This window comes from Eutrigla gurnardus (assembly GCF_963514095.1).
Source record: "Eutrigla gurnardus genome assembly, chromosome: 8".
Taxonomy (NCBI): domain Eukaryota; kingdom Metazoa; phylum Chordata; class Actinopteri; order Perciformes; family Triglidae; genus Eutrigla; species Eutrigla gurnardus.
The window spans coordinates 11,304,909-11,325,163 of record NC_139922.1 but is presented as its reverse complement, the minus strand read 5'-3'; the positions used below and the strand labels follow the sequence as shown (position 1 = coordinate 11,325,163).

At 44.5% G+C, this 20,255-nt stretch overlaps 1 protein-coding gene across 5 annotated transcripts in view; it reads left to right on the top strand.

The window, feature by feature from the left end:
* Positions 1 to 20,215, top strand: part of LOC311017263 (neuron navigator 1-like) — a 71,003-nt gene extending 50,788 nt beyond the window's left edge. For 2 of the 5 annotated variants that reach the window (XM_084015501.1, XM_084015502.1), the window contains 25 exons: positions 1,245 to 1,548; positions 4,950 to 5,736; positions 5,827 to 6,345; positions 7,135 to 7,176; positions 7,616 to 7,758; positions 7,869 to 8,048; positions 8,176 to 8,255; positions 8,450 to 8,473; positions 8,738 to 8,815; positions 10,899 to 10,982; positions 12,309 to 12,417; positions 12,509 to 12,630; positions 13,318 to 13,493; positions 13,575 to 13,737; positions 13,853 to 14,030; positions 14,130 to 14,218; positions 14,324 to 14,422; positions 14,531 to 14,699; positions 15,913 to 16,178; positions 16,273 to 16,424; positions 16,519 to 16,590; positions 16,695 to 16,900; positions 16,998 to 17,116; positions 17,324 to 17,512; positions 17,730 to 20,215. In XM_084015501.1, the coding sequence (XP_083871627.1) occupies positions 1,245 to 1,548; positions 4,950 to 5,736; positions 5,827 to 6,345; positions 7,135 to 7,176; positions 7,616 to 7,758; positions 7,869 to 8,048; positions 8,176 to 8,255; positions 8,450 to 8,473; positions 8,738 to 8,815; positions 10,899 to 10,982; positions 12,309 to 12,417; positions 12,509 to 12,630; positions 13,318 to 13,493; positions 13,575 to 13,737; positions 13,853 to 14,030; positions 14,130 to 14,218; positions 14,324 to 14,422; positions 14,531 to 14,699; positions 15,913 to 16,178; positions 16,273 to 16,424; positions 16,519 to 16,590; positions 16,695 to 16,900; positions 16,998 to 17,116; positions 17,324 to 17,512; positions 17,730 to 17,825 (4,446 nt within the window). In that variant the 3' untranslated portion in view covers positions 17,826 to 20,215. The remainder of the gene's footprint in view (positions 1 to 1,244; positions 1,549 to 4,949; positions 5,737 to 5,826; positions 6,346 to 7,134; positions 7,177 to 7,615; positions 7,759 to 7,868; positions 8,049 to 8,175; positions 8,256 to 8,449; positions 8,474 to 8,737; positions 8,816 to 10,898; positions 10,983 to 12,308; positions 12,418 to 12,508; positions 12,631 to 13,317; positions 13,494 to 13,574; positions 13,738 to 13,852; positions 14,031 to 14,129; positions 14,219 to 14,323; positions 14,423 to 14,530; positions 14,700 to 15,912; positions 16,179 to 16,272; positions 16,425 to 16,518; positions 16,591 to 16,694; positions 16,901 to 16,997; positions 17,117 to 17,323; positions 17,513 to 17,729) is intronic. The other 3 variants (XM_084015498.1, XM_084015500.1, XM_084015499.1) reach the window with 3 other exon arrangements.
* The last annotated feature ends 40 nt before the right edge of the window (positions 20,216 to 20,255 follow it).

Genomic DNA, 20,255 nt, shown 5'->3' with positions numbered 1-20,255 from the left:
AGGCATATTTGTCCTCATTTAGACTCCTATACACACTCTCACACACCTACGCAGGGATTGTGCATTATGTGTATTCAAATCTATTGTACACTTCCATGTGTATTCACAAAACACACACAGAAGACCAGGACTCCAGAATGACCTCATATTTCCTTTAACATTTGAGTATGTGTGTGTGTGTGTGTGTGTGTGTGTGTGTTGGGCAGGTTCCCCTCTCTCTTTGAAAGTGTTCAAATAGAGCATACAATAGGATTTAGACAGGGGAGATGAGGCATCAGAGAGCATGTTTTTGGGTTGACTGGATTCAGACATGTTTTTCTGCTTAGAGGGCATCAGGGTGAGGCAGAGTCTGAGGCTCCGATGGAGTCCACTCACCTCATCAAATGCCTTTCTTTTTCAAACTGTGGCCAATGATGAACATTAAGTGCAGATTTCAGGCGATACACAACCTTTTTGTATTTAATATCCAATGATTTGTTCCATTGGCTCATGCTTCCCAGTGTCTCAAGCAAATTATTAACACGTCTTTAGATTTTACAAAGCCAATTTGTTTTCTAAATACCTTTTAACAGTAGGTCATAAAATCTACATTTGAATCAACAGCCAAATACAATTATTCACAGGTTATTCAACCTTTGTTTCATTACAATGCTGTTCCACTTAATACTTGACTCCTTTTATTACAGAGGTTTTATAATGGCAATAAAATATGTCCATGAACATGAAATTGAGGAGGTTGATTTGTGGTGTTTTTCCAGTAACACTCACTTTTTCAGAGTGTCCCGCCATATCACATGGTAGATCCATTGACACACAAGCCTAATAGCTGTTACAAATCTAGATTAAGGCTAATTTATCTGACCTATGCTCTCATCCCAGACTCTAAGTGAGTGCTGGATGTCAAGATCCATATAAATATCTAGACTTCCTTATGTCTTGAACAAAATATCACTAATAAATCCATTTTATATTAAAGCTCTGATTCAAATCTGTGGAAAACGTTTCAATAAAAGCCATGGGCACTTTCTATGTGAGATAAAAAAAATGTCTCTGCCGTTACTGCAGCTTTTCAATCTTTTTTTCCCCCTGCCTTATAATTAGATAGTCAAGGAGAACCATGCCTATAAAGCAAACAGTGTACCAGAGACATACATATAATGTCATGTTCACATCTCACACACCCGCATCTGAAACATCTTCTTGACACAGTTTCTCAAAGCATGTGTCTGTCTTTCCCATTCCAGATGCGTACGGATGCGGAGAAGAGATCTCTGGTGGAGAGCGGTCTGTCCTGGGACACCGACGACACCAAACCCAGCCGCAAGAGCCAGGGCGGTGGCGTCTACGACACAGGAAGTCTCAAGTCCGAATCGGCCAATAAATGGAAGAAGACGCGGACGCAGGGGGTGGGGCTCGAAGGAGGGAGGGGCGAACTGAAGAAACCTCAGACCTTGGGTCAGGGACACATGTTGAAGAAAGGAAGAAACCCACCTGTGGGAGTCACCTCCCCGATCACACACACCTCTCAGAGTGGCCTGAAAGTGGCAGGTGAGAGGAGGAACACACACACACACACACACACACACACACACACACACACACAGCAAGGTGTAATATATAGAGCTGCACTTAACGTTGAAATGGTTTCATAACCTGGGCAGACGGACACATTGGCTGTCTTTTAATATTCCCTTCTCTCTGGCAGTCTCACGCCCACACAGTCACAGACACTCTCTCTGTCTTTGTCCCACACATTCATCCACAGCTGCAGCCCACCCTCCGGGCCTTTAGAAAGTGGTGCCATGTATCAAACGCCCATCGCCACCCACTCCCTTCCTGCCAGCCAACACACATGCACACATTGACTAACAGTGTTTTTTTTTATCTTCCTGTTGGTCCAGCCTTTCCTATGCAGGCTTTATTTTTGTGCCGGACAGAGAGAATTTATAACACTTAAATAAAGGCCTTGTACCCAAAACAACTGGACCAGAGACAGTGTGTGCGTGTGTGTGTGTAATAGTGTGTGTTTGTGAGAGCAGACACATCTGAGATTGTGCCAGCCTTACAGAGTGTCGCCCATCACACTTAAGACACACACTCTCACTCACACACACACAAAGAGCACAATAGTGCCGATTGTGCAGCTGCCTTTTAAGCACACCATCTGTGTGCCGTTTACGTAAGCACGCACGCACACAAATATACACGTATAGACAACCCCAACGACAGGATATTATTTGTGCTGTTGTGCGCCGGCCTCTGTGCACCAGTGGCTGTGTAAACAGTCCTCTCTCTGTGGGGCCGTCCTGTGTTTGCATTGCCAGCTGTTGAAGTTCCAGATATGCCAAACAAGTGTGTTGAACCAGCCTGTGATGTGTGTGCCAGGCCGTTATTGTTATTGATGGGAGCCGTATGAATCCGCTATCGCGGCTATTCAGTCTGCCGCCGAGTTTGGGACTCTAAATAATCAGATGATGAAGTCACTTGAAAGCAGGCTGGAAAAAGGTAGTTGTAGCTCGCCAGCGTGGAGGAGAACATCGGTTCAACCAGATGAGCGGCAGACGTTGGTCTCTATCGCTCACGCTGGAGATCAGTTGGGTTTAGCAGGATTGTGTGTAAACATTTACAGGGATAGAAAAGCGTTTCCATATTGTATACTTATCCTGTAGTATATACTCTAATATGCACTATGTAAATATTTGGGATTCCTTACTTCCTGGTTTTCCTCGGGAAATGACTTAAACAATTGATTAATTGTGTAAGCACAAATTATATTGTACATATAATATAATTTATAATATAATTTGTTATATATATATATATATATATATTATAATTTGTTAAACGATTCTACATACAGTAAACACTTCACACTTATAACACTTATAACACGGTGCCTCAAACTTACTTATTACTGAACTCTAAACTTATTACACTTCAAGTTCACTTCATTTTTATTATTATGTATTGAGTCATATTATATGTGATGTACTTGTAGACATATGTTGACATTCAGCATCACTCAGTGTAGTATTAGTAGTAACAGTAGTATTAGTAGTAACATGCAAACTCCACACAGAACTTCCTTCTGTGTGGAGTTTGCATGTTCTCCGCGTGTAATTGTGGGTTCTCTCCGGGTTCTCCGCCTTCCTCCCACAGTCCAAAGATGGGGATAGGTGAATGGTTGTCTGTCTCTACATGTGGGCCCTGTGATAGACTGGTTACCTGTCCAGGGTGAACCCTACCTTCCCTCAATGACAGCTGGGATCGGCTCCAGCCCCCCGCGACCCTGAATACAGGATAAGCGGTAGACGATGGTATTCACATAATAAAGATAATAGATGTTGGTGGGGCTTTGGAACCAACGTTCACAATGTGTTAACATTTATGCCCAGCAGTCAGCACTGCCTGTGTTTCCTTTCACTATGAGACGACAGTGTCCGTTAACAGTACGGTCAGATATGAATGAATTATTTTGGTGCGAGCGCGCTGCAAGAAGCACGATGCAGTTAGGAACCCGGAGCAGGTATTCATCACTCTGTCAGCACTGATGTATCATGTGTCTCTCTGTTTCCTTTCTGACCTACAAACAGTCAGCCGCACGGGGACAGACAGACAGACAGACAGACAGACAGACATCATAGCATACTCATCTCCCTTCTACCACAGTGGCCTTAAATTGAAGAATACTTAAGGAAGGAGGCTATAAAAAAAGCTATTTTCCTTCAACACCCAGACACGACAGGGTTAGAAATGTTACGCGGAGGCTTTCTCTGTCTGTCTGCCTCTTCAGACATCTCTTCAGGCCTGTTGTGAGCTCCACTGTCTCCACAGCCTGAGTCATTAAAATCAGGCTTCATTTATGTCAGAATTAATAGACACTCCTGGATTCTGTCACCGCGTGTGTGTTTGCTTCACACCGCCCTGCTGGCCGCGTGTGTCTCTGCAGCTCGATGTCCTTGGAGCATGCAGCGTTGCGGTTTTACGATGGATTGAGTTTATGACTTGACATGTAAAGCCAATTTTCACATTTACAAAAGAGCTGCAAGTGTAATGTGTTGTCGGTGTCACATTCCTATAAGATCCAATCTCTGAGACACCGTGAGCGTGTGTGGTATATACGTCTGGCCCTATGCGTGTGTGTTTTGCGGCCTTTTTCAATACCCTTAAGTGGCTCCAGATGTGCCAAGGCAGCACGCCGGTGGGTCCCATTCAACAGCAGTTCTTTGACTCTGTTAATGCCTTGTATATAAACCTCCCATAACAACTCCCAATAGATGCGTATTAAGAGCGTAGGAAGTGTGGACTGGCACTGGTGCGGTGGTGCATACAGCGCACATGTGTCTAATTCTTTTTTTTTTTTTTCTCATAATAACTTCCAAACAAGTCCAGTTAATTTGCCATCTGGGAAATGTACAGATGGGAAGAAAATCACATTATTTTCCTCCAACCTCCGTTCACCCCGGCTATATCTCTCACTCCGCCCTCTTTCCCCAAAGAGGTTTCAAGAGTGGAGAAACTCAGTTATACTGGGTGTTTCGTGCACTTTCTGTGCCCGCAGACACGCTCTGTGAATGTGAACGCCGGTTTTTCCACAGCCGCGCTGCACGTTAATCTCGGCGCTCTGCAGCTGTGACACACAGACGTGCACTTACTGGAAAGTCAGGAAAAACTGTTATAGTTCATCAGGATGGAAAGGAGGAGTAGCCACATGATAACAGTGTGTGTGTGAGGGTGAAGCTGGCTGAGAGTCTGGTCCACACGTTGTCTGTCTGCTCAGACGGGTTGGTCTTTATCAGCACACAGACAGACCTTGTAGGTGGTCAGATAAGATATGACGTCCTCCATATGACTCGCTCGCTCTCACCACCAGAAACTGTTCAGGCTTTAAATTAGTCAAGCTACTCATCTGTGATTTTCTTTCTGTTTTCCCTCCTCGACCTCTTTAGGCACAGTGAAGTCAGATGGCAAGCCGATGGATAAGTCTCGATTAACAGTGAAGACCTCCGGCCTTCAGCGCTCCTCTTCCGATGCCGGTAAAGACCACAGAAATGGCGTCCCTGCCATTGAGCAACGTAAGCCTCCGTCTGGCCTGGTTCGGCCCTCGACTGGTGGAAGCTTTGGCTTCAAGAAGCCTGCCACGGCGACCAGTATTGGCACAAACAATGCCAACATGCCTGTACCCTGTGGGTCTGCAAATGCGGGGAAAAATCCCAAAACGTCAGGTATTCCTGTCAAACCGGGGGCTGGTGGTGGAGGCGGAGGAAGGAAGACAAGTCTAGATGTTTCAAACGGCGACCACAGTGGCTTTCTATCTCCGAATGCCAGGACGTCCCTCCAGTACCGCTCTCTGCCTCGCCCGGCAAAGACGAGCACCCTGACACTTACCCGGCCGAGCTCAGCTCGCCCGGTGAGCACGACCTTGGATGCGGGCTCTGGGCTGATCAAACCGCCCCAGGGCTCGAGACTTAAAGAGCCTGGCTCGGGGCTCGGTTCTGGGTTGAGTAAAGCAGGTGGCCGTGGGATCCCGAGTCCCAGTCCAGTCAATCAGACCGACAGAGAGAAAGAGAAAGAGAGGGCCAAAGCCAAAGCTGTGGTATCGGACTCTGAGTGCGGAGGTGGGTCTCTGAAGGGCAGCCCTGCTCAGACCCCCTTAGAGAACGGAGGGAAGCTACAGGGACTGAGACCACCCAGCAGTGGCAAGGGCATGGATCTGCCCTCTCCCAGCACACACAGGTACTCCCCCAAAACATACATTGTGCAATTTAACAGTATTTCACAAAGAAAGTGTGAATATGCTTCAACACCGTTTGTCTTTGTCTTTAGGTTATCTGGGATACGCAGCCTGGCGAAGCCTCCATCCATGGCCCAGCTGGACAAACTGAACTCAAACCTAGATGTGGGCGTTCAGGACTCCCTGCCACCTAAGATCCCTCCCTACTCTAAGCTCCAGGATCTGGCCAGCTCAGTAGATAGCTCCACTGGCCCCCGACTGACCCCCAGCCCCGCACCTTTACTCAACGTGAACTCTTCAACCTGCTTCTCAGGCTCAGGGACCGGGTTAGGGCCCCGGCAGGTCACGTCTCTCGGGGTTCAAGGGAGCCCAGGGAGCTCCTCTCCCCTGCTCTACCCTCGACTGTCCGGGCTGCATCGCAGCATGGAGTCGCTGCCGCTCCACATGAGTCTGGCCCCAGAGCCCCAGGAGAGGGAGAAGACCAGGGAGAGGGAGCATTTGGTGAGAGGCTACACCACCTTAGAGTCCCGACACAAAGACAGGCAGGAAGACAGAGGCCCTCCCCCCAGCTGGAGTTCTGGAAGCAAAGCCTCGTTGTCTCTGACAGACAGGTGAGATCCAATCATCTTCCACTGTCCATACTCCATATTAAACCAAGTCACATCATACAAGTATAGATCCGGAGCAGATGTTTGGTGGTTCATGTTTCATAAAGCTGCTATATAACTCCACCTACTGGTGTGCTGAGGAACTGCACCAACATCAGGGAAACCCTTTGATATATTATTCACTTTGTTCTATGCCACAATCATGCATCCCCTCACCTTAGTAACGAGTAAAGGTTTTAAAAAAAGCTTTTGGTATTTGATGACAAAATACTGCTCATACTGGAAGAGGTATGCAGCAAAACACGAAAACACAGACTGGATTAGATGTCTAGTGGTCTTGTAGGTATATACTCCGAATATCAGAATGTATTACTTTAGACGTAGCCTAAACTAAACCTGTCGTATGACTTTAATACCTTTTACTCAGTGAAGTAATCAGAAAGCCAAAGACAAGACAGAAATGCTTGTATCGTATTGGATGCCTTACCTCCATCACTGAAATATTGCATATTTATCATTTATATATTGCAAACTAAAACAACAAGGACAAGGGCAACTACAAGCATGTGCACCCACCCACATACACCACATGCAGGATGAGGAGTCTAGGCTATTATTACTGCAGCCCTATTATTGGTGTTGTACGGGCCTCAGTGGCTGAAGTCATAATTACTGGCTGACACCAGCTGTCTGCCAGTCGTACGATGCTTCTTTGTGTCTGCTGCCTTTTCCTGAGAGTTTAATAACTCCTCACGGGAGTGGTTCAATAATGTCAATGTTTAATCTCCACAGTTCTCAGAGAGACAGAAACACACTGCCAAAGAAAGGTTTAAGGTAAGTGGACACACACACACACACACACACACACACACACACACACACACATACACACACACACCATACCGTCATGCACCGATGAGTTAACACAATTATAGCATGGCCATTTAATTGCACACACACAGAGATCCCATTGATAGGATCCTCAGTGAATGACAGATTGTGTTAATCCTCATCATCCCAGGCACTTGTATTCCAAAACTCCGGCTTTAATCCCCTCAATATTGTATCTCATTGTGTCTCACTGCCAACCTTTTGTTGGTCTTTCCACACAAAATAAGATATTGCCAACACAATTTATGAACATTTAAGAAATAAAAGCTCACCTTGAGAAGCATCCATTACTGGATTAAAATAGTACTTGTTTCATATGATGTTGGCTACTTGTTTTGGAAAGCATTTAACATGACGTTTCCCTCTTCCTGTGTCTCTACAGCGGTGCCTGCCAGGTTGAGGAGGAAGGGAAGGAGAAAGGAGAGAGGAGACACTCTCATTCTATTCTCAGTATGACCGACTCGCTGGCTCTTCCACTGCTGTCCTCCCCCACCTCCCTGCCCCGCACCTCCAAGACCAGTATGGGTGAGTTTAAAACACATGAGTGCTGACTAGAATGGCATTAGCACTGATTATGCATTTGGTGTGTAACGTCGCTAACTCTCCCTCCCGTGACCCCTCTGCTCTCTTCCTAGTCCCCAGCCCTGTTGGCGGCCCTCCGAGGATGACTCGCTCCAACAGCATCCCAACACACGATGCCTCTCTGGAGCTGTACGGAGCGTCTCCGCTGGGAAGCACCATGTCGCTGGCTGAACGCCCCCGCAGCATGGGAATGGTTCGCTCCGGATCCTTTAGGGACAAGGAACTTGATGAGGGTTAGCCCACTGATTTATACATTTCATATATATATATATATATATATATATATATATATATATATATATTGTTCAGTGTTGTTGGGTAGCTTCTTATTATCTCATTAATGTAATTGTCTCCTTTCAGTTCATGGGTCTGTGCTTTCCCTGGCGTCCAACGCCTCGTCGACTTACTCCTCTGTGAGTGTGGGCGGCATGCAGAGTCAGGTAGCTAAACTTCAGTGTCTAATGTGTTGTGAGGTGTATTAATGTCTGAGTGTTTTCCTCTTGTTGCACACTTTAAAGAGAAACAGGACTTTCTCCCTGGGAATGCTCGGTGTACTTAATTAGTCTCCTCTCCTTTCTACTTCTCTCCTTTTGTCTTATCTAACATCTTACTTTTATTCCCCCTGCTTCCAAAGGCTGAGGAAAGGATTCAGGGAGAGGTAAGTTTGTTCTTTCCTGCTCTTTCTTCTTCTTCTTCTTCTTCTTCTTCTTCTTCTTCTTCTTCTTCTTTTTCTTGATCTTGTTGTTGTTCTTCTTCTTTCTCATTCCTGTCCTTTCACCCGTCACTCTCATCTCTGTTGTCTGTGGGGTTGTCTGTCATTCATTTGATGAACACAGTCATTTGTGTAATGTCAGCTATTGTCGGCTTCAGTAAAACTGTTTTCTTTAAAGTGTAACTTACCTTTTTTTTTCTTCCCTCGCAGCAAATCCGTAAGCTGAGGAGGGAGCTGGAGTCGTCACAGGAGAAGGTGTCTAACCTGACGACACAGCTGACAGCAAACGTATGTACTGTCTGCTGTCTTACTAATCATGAAGCACCCAAAGAAACGTATTTTCCTTTGTTTAGTAGTGTCAATATTTCCTCTTAAAAATATAAAAATGTAACTTTAACTCAACCACACACAATCTATCTGAATGGCATTTGCCATAAATAAAGCTACAATAGGCAGCGTTTTGCCCCGAGGCAACAAATTTGTAGTAGCCCCTCCCTCCAATTTTACACCCTCATACTTGTCACTCATGTTGATGAACTGTCCACCTCAGTGACGTCTGCCCCGAGGCCGAGGTAACTGATCCTCATAAAGACATGAGGAGTGTTGAACAAGCGACAGCAGGCAAAGAAGGATCAACGTCAGCGTGCCTTCAGCTGTTTTGTTCTCTTGTTTGAAATGCACAGACATTTCTTGTCAGATTATGTTATATGATATTATGTTAGTCAGTTGATGCAGATTCAAAGTCCAACAACATCAATAAATTTATCCCACTAATAAGTATTACGTGTGTGCTGAAAGCCAAATATACCTCATTCCTTTGTGAAACAGAACTCCGTTGTTCGCTCAAAACATTAAAAATGCATCAATAAGCCGAGCTGTCGGAGTACTGTGTGTTTATTTTGTCCCACACACAGTACTCCGCCCTGCTGCCAAAGATTACTCACTAGGGCACAGCAGAAAATCATCCCCATCAACTTTGAGTTACTATTAACAAAGTAACAGTGACCTGCTATTCCAAGAAATCATGTGATTAAAAACTACACATATACATATATACTATACTATACTACATATTTTATATTTTAAAGATTAGTATCACCATCCAATTCAATCCACACTCATCACTCGCTTACTTTCTCACACCAGGAAAGATATTTACCCCTCAGATAAGATGGAAAAGAGATCCACAGGGAGAGATTTCAAGTAAAATAATTTTCTCTGCAGTCTCAGCACATTTCTTCTCCATGTGGGGCCTTAATAATGCTAACCTTCTTCTGAACCTCTCCCCAAGCCACACACACACACACACACACACACACACACACACACACACACACACACACACACACACACACACACACACACACACACACACACACACACACACACACCCAGGTGCCTTGCCCTTTCTCTCCACTCTACAAGGTTGTTTCTGTATGACCACCCTGTCAGCGTTTCCAATGGTCCAACTGCAGCAATACAGTGCAGCCATTATGCATGGCTTTATGCGGCACACATCAATCAAGTGTGTGTGTGTGTGTGCATGTGTGTGTGCGTGCAAGGGCAGTAAATGGGCAAAACAGATGCACAGATCACAGCATGGTTATGAATGTGCTGGATCAATGATTGGGCTCTATGCATTATTCTTCTATATTAATACGTTCTGTTAAGGAGAAAGGAGAGTAATTTTCCCTTCCTGCTCCGGGCTAAAGTGGGAGTGTGTGAGAGAGATTAGGGAGGAGGAGAATTTTCCACAGGGGACATCCTGTTCAGCCTTTGTGTGTCATCCATCCTTTTAGCATAATATCTACATGAGGAATAAATGGGCAGAGGACATCTATTGAATCTGTAATGTGATTTATACAGTAGTGTTCATTAGTCCCCCTATACCAGAGATCTTCAACAGGGGGTCCGGGACCCCTAGGGGGTCGGCAGAGTTACTGCAGGGGGTCCCCAGAATGATTTGATCCCAAACTTTTTTCCTTCCAAATATTTAAATATCTCCAAAAATACACATTAACACGAATGCAACCGTTAATATGCAAATATACATTTGTTAAATGTTGAATTAAATTGTGATGTACAAATGCCAATATAGAATTCAAATCTGTTCTATAAATATATATATATATATATATATCAACCATTATTATTTTAATGGCTTAGCATTGTATACATATATAATTATAAAGTTATTTTATACATGAAGACCTCTGCCCCATACAATATGTACATGTGTCTTCATGTAAATGATGCTGTCAACATCTAGTAATGCAAATAAATAATAATGTCATGTTATAGACAACTACGTGAATAAACATTTGGAGGAAAACATGAATTATTGCTTATTCCTTTCATCTTTTCCAAACAGGCAAATCTGGTGGCCGCCTTTGAGCAGAGCCTGCACCTGATGACAGCTCGGCTGCAGAGTCTGTCAATAACCCAGGATCAGAAGGTAACGTCACATCCACACTTTGAAAACACACACACACACACAACCCTGAATTCCAGCTGCATTCCTCCACTGCTGCCATCTCAGGAGCCGTCCAGTAAGAGGCGGCAGAACGTGGGGCGATCTGACTTTGATCACAGCCTGCGGTGAGGAGCTGAATGTAGGTTAGAGGCCCAGGCTGCCGTCCCGCAGGGTGACTTAGCGTGAGAGGAGGACAGAGGATCTATGAAGAACAACCTTTGCTTTAGGCTGAATGAAAAGTGAAAACAGCTCGCATGTGCACTCACACCAAACATCACACTCCTGCATTCCTCGACCTTTCTATCTGTTTTGCTGTGAATTAATTGATCAGCGCCGAAGGCCGTGTGCAGCATGTGTGTGTGTGTGCATGAATGTGAGGAGTCCCTCTGAGGGCTTCATGCCTTGCTGCTCCCACTGAAAAGGCTGTCTAGACCGCTCCAGAAATCTCTTTGTTGTTTGTGCCAGCGCATTGACCTGTGCAGCTCAGCCTCAGCACAGGCTCTTTAACCCTGAGGAGATGGGCCGACCGGCTCTGTTCAGAGTGGAGTGGGGTCGGCTTTAGCACAAAATACACAGCAGAGAGAGGCTCCGTTGTTCTGGACTCTTTGTGCTTTTGAACTGTTAACATCGTGAGGGGGATGAAGCCCACCAGGTGTATAAGCTCAAGTGGGTTTGAGTTGTGAACATCAGACAATACTACTCCTCCCCCAAATTATAAGAATATATAATTGTTTTATTATTAATATAAAAAAAATTGCAAAAATCTGAATGAAATTTAGTTTTTTGTTTTTTTTAATGAGCCCAAACATTAATTATTTATTATATTTTCAAAAAAAAAATTAATTGTAGTTGTCACATAGTTCATTATACGTGTATAATATGTAATGAAATGCTACATTGCCATGGTCCAAGTGCAATAAATTATTTTCAAAATGTATAAAATATGGGGGAAATATCAAAAGAAATAAGATGTGCATTATTTAAAACTGTCTCAATAAAAAAGAACACAGAGACATGGCAGCGCTGAACTGAGATGAGCATGAATGAGGTCATGATGAGTGAAGTGCTGATGAACTATTCATTACTTTGAGTACTTCCGCAGGTCATTTGCATTTATTTATCTGTTTCCAGAAGCATTTCTTAGCTGTTCTCTCCCGGAGGACCCCATTCAATGTAAATTTGCAGTAAATAGAAAAAAACTTTATGATGATGAAAAGCTGCTTGGAACAAGGCGGAAATGCTGACACAGATTTACAGACAAACTGGTCAATCGCAACCCAACATGCTGATATTAATCTGTTTGTGTAGGACTCGGAGCTGTTGGACCTGAGGGAGACCATCGAGGCTTTGAAGACCAGGAATGAAGAAGCCCAGGCTGTGATCCAGGGAGCCTTAAACACCCCAGGTAATATGAAAGGTTTGAACATAGGCCATCTTACTTTTTTCTCCTCCGCTCACTGTCTCGGCACGTTTGCGGTCTTTTGACGTTGAGTTCTCCTTTTTACCAGACGTGCGGATTCGACGTCAGAACTCCTGTGAGAGCATCTCCAGTCTCAACAGCCTGACCAGCATGTCGAGTATGGGCAGCTTGAAGGACCAAGAAGCCAAGAAGAAGAAGAAAAAGAGCTGGGTAAGAACGCATGCTGCAAGTGTCTTTGTTTTGGTTCAGTCTCCATGGTGATAATGAGATAGTAGCACACGTGCCAGTCTCGCCCTCCTCTTCTATTTAAGGTCTTTGAGGTGAGATTGCTGATTGGCCGCCTGTTCTCTTGAGTGGCAATCAACAGACATGATGTTCCATAAAAAATGCAGTTCTCATTTTAATCATCAAAGTTTATTAATTGCAGTTCCTAAATGATGGTTTCCCCCTCATTTACACCATATTTGTCGCTATAGAAGTCTTAGAAAATGACAGGAAGCTTAACATAATAGTTTCCCATATTGGGAAATAGACTTATCTATTTTCTTCCACAAGTTGATACAACTCTCATGTTTGTCTGTTTATATGAAGCCTGTTAGCTTAGCTTAGCATAAAGACTAGAAACGGGGAAACAGCTAGCCTGGCACATGTCCAGCATTTAGGTTTTAATAGATCTAGCTGTATAGTATAGTATAGTAGTATAGTGTGTCTTATGCGAGTTACCTGTTGCCTCCAGCTTCATGTTCAACAGACAGGCATGAGAGAGTAATAGAAATCTTCTTATCTCGTGCAAGACAAGAGAGCAAATAAGCGTTACCCAATATGGATATTATATGAATATCTGTTCAAATGTCGGCCTCTCCATCTTTCTCCCTGCTCTCCTCTCCATCGGTGTAGCTGAGGAGCTCCTTCAACAAGGCATTCAGCATCAAGAAAGGCGCCAAAACGTACTCGGACATTGAAGAGATCGTCACCCCCGACTCCTCGGCTCCCAACTCCCCAAAGATGCTCCACGAGGGAGGAGAAGAAGGAGAAGACCAGCCCTCGTCCATCCGGACATCGGCCTCTTCTGTGTAAGTACACAAAACGCCACCTGGTGGTTCGATAGTGAGTCCGCCAGTTTGGACTTGACGGGTGCATTGTGTCCTCTCCAGGATCATCGAGACAACAGAAGAGGGAGACGACGAGGAAGCGGCCGTATCGGACCTGCGCTCAGAACTGTGGGTGAAAGAGAGGGAGCTGACGGATATCCGACTGGAGGCCTTAAGCTCTGCCCATCACCTGGAGCAGCTCCGAGAAGCCATGAACAGCATGCAGGTGTGTTTTTCCTGCATGTGCATGTTTAGTAAAGTACATAACTGAAGTATAAGTATCTGATAATTTGAAAAAAACTTGATTTTGACTTGAAAATTGACTTTTTTTTACGTCCTAGTCAACTGTGGAGAACCTGAAGGCAGAGAATGACCATTTGAAAACAGGCTCTGGTCCCACCTCTTCCACTTCCCAGCCTTCAGGCCTGGCCTCACTCCTGGCGCCGTCACTGAGGCAACCGATGAGCATGTCCCTCACCAAGTCCTTCAGCCTCAGTCTGAATGATTGTAAAGATCCTGGTAAGAGACAAACACGGAAACTCACATTCAGCTCACGCATGTGTGCAGAATACATCAAAGTTATATCTCTATACTCTTTTTTTTACTTCACTCCTCCAGACTTGTCTCCGGTTGACTCAGTAAGTGTGTCCTCCCAGCGGGATGAGGAATGTGCACAAGTGATTGTCCGCTTTGCAGATCAAGCCGAGGTAAACAGAGAGCCGCTTTAATAGACACACTATCCAATAAAGTGAGCAGCTTTAAATCGAACAGTTGGGTGATTGTGCACTCGTTCCCTCTCTCTGTCGCTGCAGGACAGTAAGCAGCAGCAGGAGTTCCACCTGGGCTCAGTGCCGCTCAATGCAAGAACCGACTGGTCCGGTCTCGACTCTCTCATAACCAAGACCTTCAAGGTGAGTCCATGCTTGTCCTCACGCTGCCTGGGGGTTTGAACTAATAGTATAGCTGTGATTTGATGACGGGTCCTAACTTATTTTCTTTTGTTTTTTTTTCTTTGCTAGGACTACCTAACTCAAGTGGACCCGGCTGCCAGTCTGGGTCTGTCCTGTGATTCTCTGCACATGTACCAGCTGGCTCAGGTGCAGAGGGTGATAGGAGGGGACAAACCTAAAGCCTCACCTTATCGTTGTCTCAGCAACGGGTCAGCTCAAATACTTCTCACTTTGAAAGGTCAGTGAGTCTACTTGTATGATATTGTCTATAATTCACTTTTATTTCAATTCATTCCCCACCTTCAAAGCAGCCACTTGGTCTTTTTAATATAATGTAAAACTCAACTTTGAGTTTTGCTTTAATTAATTAATTTATTTTCTAAATCTCCTTGTAATACCATTGATTGAATATGTTCTGACAAACTATAATCACAGATTGACAATTATGGAGACAATGTTCCTGTTTGGCAGCCAACACGTATATGTTGAATGTCTAAGTGACCAAGAATGCACCAACGGGGAGAGTTTTCAATACTGTCCCTGGCCACAATATTGCCATATAATGATAACTCAACTTTGGCAAAAAAAAGATTGAGATTGTGAGGGATTGACCCACTCAATAGTCAATAACCACCATACAGAAATGAACTGAAAGCAGTTTGTGTCGAGATGTTTTTTTAACTGATGTGATGCTTTTGATATGAAAAAAAAGTAGGATCATCACTTGACGACAGCCAAAAATGCACTTTATTTTGTACTTGTGGTAATTGGATTTTAAGGAGGCTGCATCAGTAACCATTTATCTAATGGGAGTCATGCAGTTAATAAGTAATTCCTCTAGATGGCAGCATCTACTCCACTTTTATGGTAGAACATAACACAACTCTTTTGAGTTCAGCCATTGTGTCATTCATGGCTTAAATATGAGAACTATGAAGGTGTGAGAGTAGCATGCAGGGATGAATAATTAATAGGAATAATAAATCGGTCCACAGACACTGACATTGACCCCACTCAACATACAGTATTGTAAACACACAGATAAATAGCCTGCTTCTCATGCATCATCCTACAAGGGGAAGTGGGTTGCTCATTCTCACGCGTTATTTTTGGAGTTACCGTAAGAGCAAAAGCTGAGATAAAAAAAAAAAAATTATAAGTGGCTCCTTTTTTCCCCTTGATTTGTTGACACATCACATTCTTATAAGGACCATATAGTGTTTTATATGCAAACATGGTACCTACATAACTTATTTGGTGTATTTTTTTTTTATATTTAGACTTTTTATACTTGACTCCTGTGTGTAGGTACTGTATTCATAGGCTCTTTGTTTTTAAGAGCACTTGCAGCTGTACAATCTTCCATGTTTTTCCACATACAATATTTACAGGTATTTCATGAGAAATACTATAGGAATCTAATTGTTTCTCCATTCTTTCTGCCTCTCCAGGTCTCAGAGAAAAATGTGTCGACTCGCTGGTGTTTGAGACTCTGATTCCTAAGCCGATGATGCTGCACTACATCAGCTTGCTGCTGAAGCACAGGCGTCTGGTTCTGTCTGGGCCAAGTGGGACAGGAAAGACTTATCTGGCCCAGCACCTGGCCCACTACCTCCTGCAGCGCAGCCGAACCGACTCACCTGAGGCCGACCACGAGACCTGCCTCCTCGGCCGCAGTGCCGCCGTCACCTTCAACATGCATCGCCAGTCACAGAAGGTAGCACATGGCGCTTGATTTTCAAATTTTTTGTACACAAATATTGATTTCTGCACCATGACAAATACCAATTCACCTGTCCTTGCTTCCACAGGAGTTGCAGTTGTACATGTCCGATCTAGCCAATCAGATCGGCAGAGAGAGTGGTGCAGAGCTGCCGCTGGTTGTGATTATAGATGACATCAGCGATTCAGCAGCCATCACTGAGCTCGTTAACGGAGCGCTCACCTGCAAGTATCACAAATGGTGAGTCTCCTCAAACTGCTAACGGTATTTCACTACAGAGTTGCAATGCGATTTCATGAAAGTACATCATTTCCTCTGTTGGTTGATGTTTCAGTCCTTACATCATCGGGACAACAAATCAGCCCGTGAAGATGTCATCCAACCACGGTCTGCACCTGAGCTTCAGGTGAGCTACAAAGCCAACGTTCACCACGCCTCCTCCTACTTTGATAAAGTCAATTTAAACGAAGCATACAGAGTAAAAGTAACATTCTGTGTCTGTGACGACAGGATGGTAATGTTCTCCAACAACGTGGAACCGGCTAACGGGTTCCTGCTGAGGTACCTGCACCGCAAAGCTGTTGAAGCCTACCAGCAGAAGGAGCACGACTCGGCGTACCACCAGGCCCTTCTCCACGTGTTGGACTGGATCCCTCAGCTCTGGTACCACCTGCACACTTTCCTGGAGAAACACGGCACCTCGGACTTCCTCATAGGTGAGAGACAGTCAGTGCAGGCAGAGAACAGGGAGGGGGGGGGATTAGTTTGATCTGGAACAGGAAAACAATCAACATGAAATTTTGCTCCCCGCAGGTCCCTGCTTCTTCCTGTCATGCCCAGTATCAGTGGCAGAGTTCAGGCAGTGGTTCATTGACCTGTGGAACCACTCCATTATACCGTACCTGCAGGAGGGAGCCAAAGACGGCATCAAGGTGAGCACACACACGCACACACACACACACACACACACACACACACACGCACACACACACACACACGCGCACACACACACACACACACACACACACACACACACACACACACACACACACACACACACACACTAACACACACACACAGAGATACCCTCCATATTGTAACATTAGTGCTGACATTAACAGGACGTTCATCCCTTTCAGGTGCACGGCCAGAAGGCAGTATGGGAGGATCCGGTGGAGTGGGTGAGAGGGACTCTCCCGTGGCCCAACGCACAGCAGGACCAGTCCAGGCTCTTTCACCTACCTCCCCCCAGCATAGGTCCACTCAGTGAGGAGAAGAAGCCTCCCAAAGATACACCTCCACCCAGCACACTGGAGTCAGACCCACTGGTGAGCTTGAAGGTTTTTGTTGGGATGGGGGATGAAAATGAATGTTTTGAACCTACAGTAGACTAAGGGGATATGTTCTAAGGATCCCCCCCCCCCCCCCCCCCCCCCCCATTTTGGAAATTGGCCACCAAACACTAAAAAGGAGAAAATCTAAATCTAACCCTGTCATACAAAACATGTCTGTTAATCTGCCTCTCCATCCCTTCCTGCTTCCCAGATGGCCATGCTGCTGAAGCTCCAGGAGTCGGCCAACTACATCGAGTCTCCGGAGCGGGAAGGCTGTCTGGATCCTTCGCTGCAGACTACGCTCTGAGAATAACATCCGACTGTCGGTCAACCTCCGGAACTATGGACTCTTTATTTGGACCGGCAAAGTCCCGATGAGACTGGATAATGAATTTAACTGTGTGCTCAGTGAGCTGCTACGAAGCTAAATGTAAAGGATCTATAGAGAGAGATTGTGGACGAAGGGTTTGCTCGGCCCCGCTATCAAAAAAGACAATTAAACTGCTTTCATAGGAAGCTGTGATGATGGTGTCAGGATGAGACATGGACTTGTCTCTTCTCTGCCCTCGATTTCTTCCAGATGGGTTGTTGTTGAATCTGCAAGTGCATGGTAACCGGAATAATATGATGCAAAAATATTACCTGTAATCCTATTGATCAAGACCCATTCTTTTTCTTTTTTAGCCACAACTTTCACCAAAACCTATTGGTGCTTACTACCACTGGTTTTCTTTGAGGAAGAAACTCTGATTTAGTCAAAAAAACAAAAAAGAAGTAGGATCATCACTTGACGACAGCCAAAAATGCACTTTATTTTGTACTTGTGGTAATTGGATTTTAGGAGGCTGTGTCGGTGACTGCTTATCTAATGAGAGTCATGCAGTTAATTAGTAATTCCTCTAGATGGCAGTATTTCCTGGTGTGCTTTCTGACGTCAAAGGTGCTCTGTAGAACATAACACACACTCAATAACTGAGCCATAAAAATGGCCTTGAATGTTTTTTTCCTTTTGAGTTCAGCCATTGAATATGAGAACTATGAAGCTGTGAGAGTAGCATGCATGGATGAATAATGGATGGACATAATTAATTGGATTTTAGGGTCAGTCCATGAAGAAAACTCAGTAGCCAATGGTTTCCTCCAGTAATACACTGATACAACCACAGACACTGACATTGACCCCACTCAACATACAGTATTGTAAACACACAGATAGATAACCTGCTTGTTTGTGTAATCGGAAACAGCCTAACATTTCTGGCTATGCTTGCGTATATTCTGTATTTAGATATCGGTTTTAAAACACAACTTTCCCTTGTGATAGACGAGGAAACGGCTTTGGAAATCTTGATTTTGTAGAATTTTATACTGAGTCATCGTCAACGATAATCTGTCTGCAGCAGCTTTTATCGATGTGTTCCTAACACGCCATTACTTAGAACAGCGTTTCCACTTCTCTCTTCACTCTTTTGATCATTTTTCATGCATCATCCAACAAGGGGAAGTGGAGACCATCAGTAAAAAAAAAAAATTCTCATGACATTTGCTCCTTCTCACGCATCATTAAGAGTTACTGTAAGAGAAAGAGCTGGGATTACGAAAAGTTAACTCAATTTTAAGTGGCTTCCTTGTATTATTTCCCTTGATTTGTTTGCACATAATATATATGTTAGAGTATTAGATTACAGAGAGTATTTATTGCTCACATCCTGACTGTTCTTGTAAGGAAGAAAGACAGGATGAAACATCTTCTAAGAGGAGAAAACTGTAGTAGAGGTCTTCTTAAACCTCTTGGCCCCCCATGTGCCCCCTGTGGCTGTACCTCAGACTCCCATGTTCTGTCCAGATGTTCCTCTACTGTCCAAACAGGGTGCTGGTGTTAAGTAGAGACATGATGCCTAAATCTATCTGTGCCTGAAACACAATTGGCCTAAAGCTGCTTTGGAACTGCTTTAATCGTCCACATCGGCCTCGATTCGGAGGTAACATCATCAGTTCCTCTCCCTTACTCTGGTGACACTTTAATCTCATCACCTTGGTGGCCAGACGTGGATGGAGAGTGGGTTATCGACCTTCGGCTGGTAGAAATGATGACAAGCTGTCACTTATGATGATGTGTGTGTGAACTCTGCCATGATGTGTATGGCGGCTGGGCTGCCGGTGCACGGTTTGACACCATTTTAAACGTGAGTGTGAAAGACGGAAGCGGTGTAAGAACAGATGTGAGCCTGCAGATGTTATGTTGATGCACGTGACCCTGGTACGTTCCCAAAGTTTTGTTTCATTGGACCTACCACACTTAACCTTACCACGGGAGGGCTTTTTATTAACTGGATTATCTTCCTCTTTTCATGTTGTTTTTTTTATTAAGAGCGGACATTTGTTTTTCTTATGCAAATATTTGTAAAGGTTTCTCTCTCTCTCTCTCTTTTGTACATGACATCACTATTGTAAACACTGTAAATACTCATGCATCTGCGACAACAATCACTAAAACGTGTAGAGATGTAAGAGAAATGGCCTCAGTATGCAGAAAACGGGCGTCCTCCGTGGTTTTATCGTCTTCCTCCAGGAAGGAGCACTTGGCTTAAAAGGGGGCCTAATAATGGTTGTATGGCATGTCTCTATAAACACATCAAATCCATATGTCGAACATTGAGCAACGGACATAATAAAGTCATGCCATTCTTCACATCACTACCTGTATTGGCTGTGTTTACATTATGTCACGAGGGGA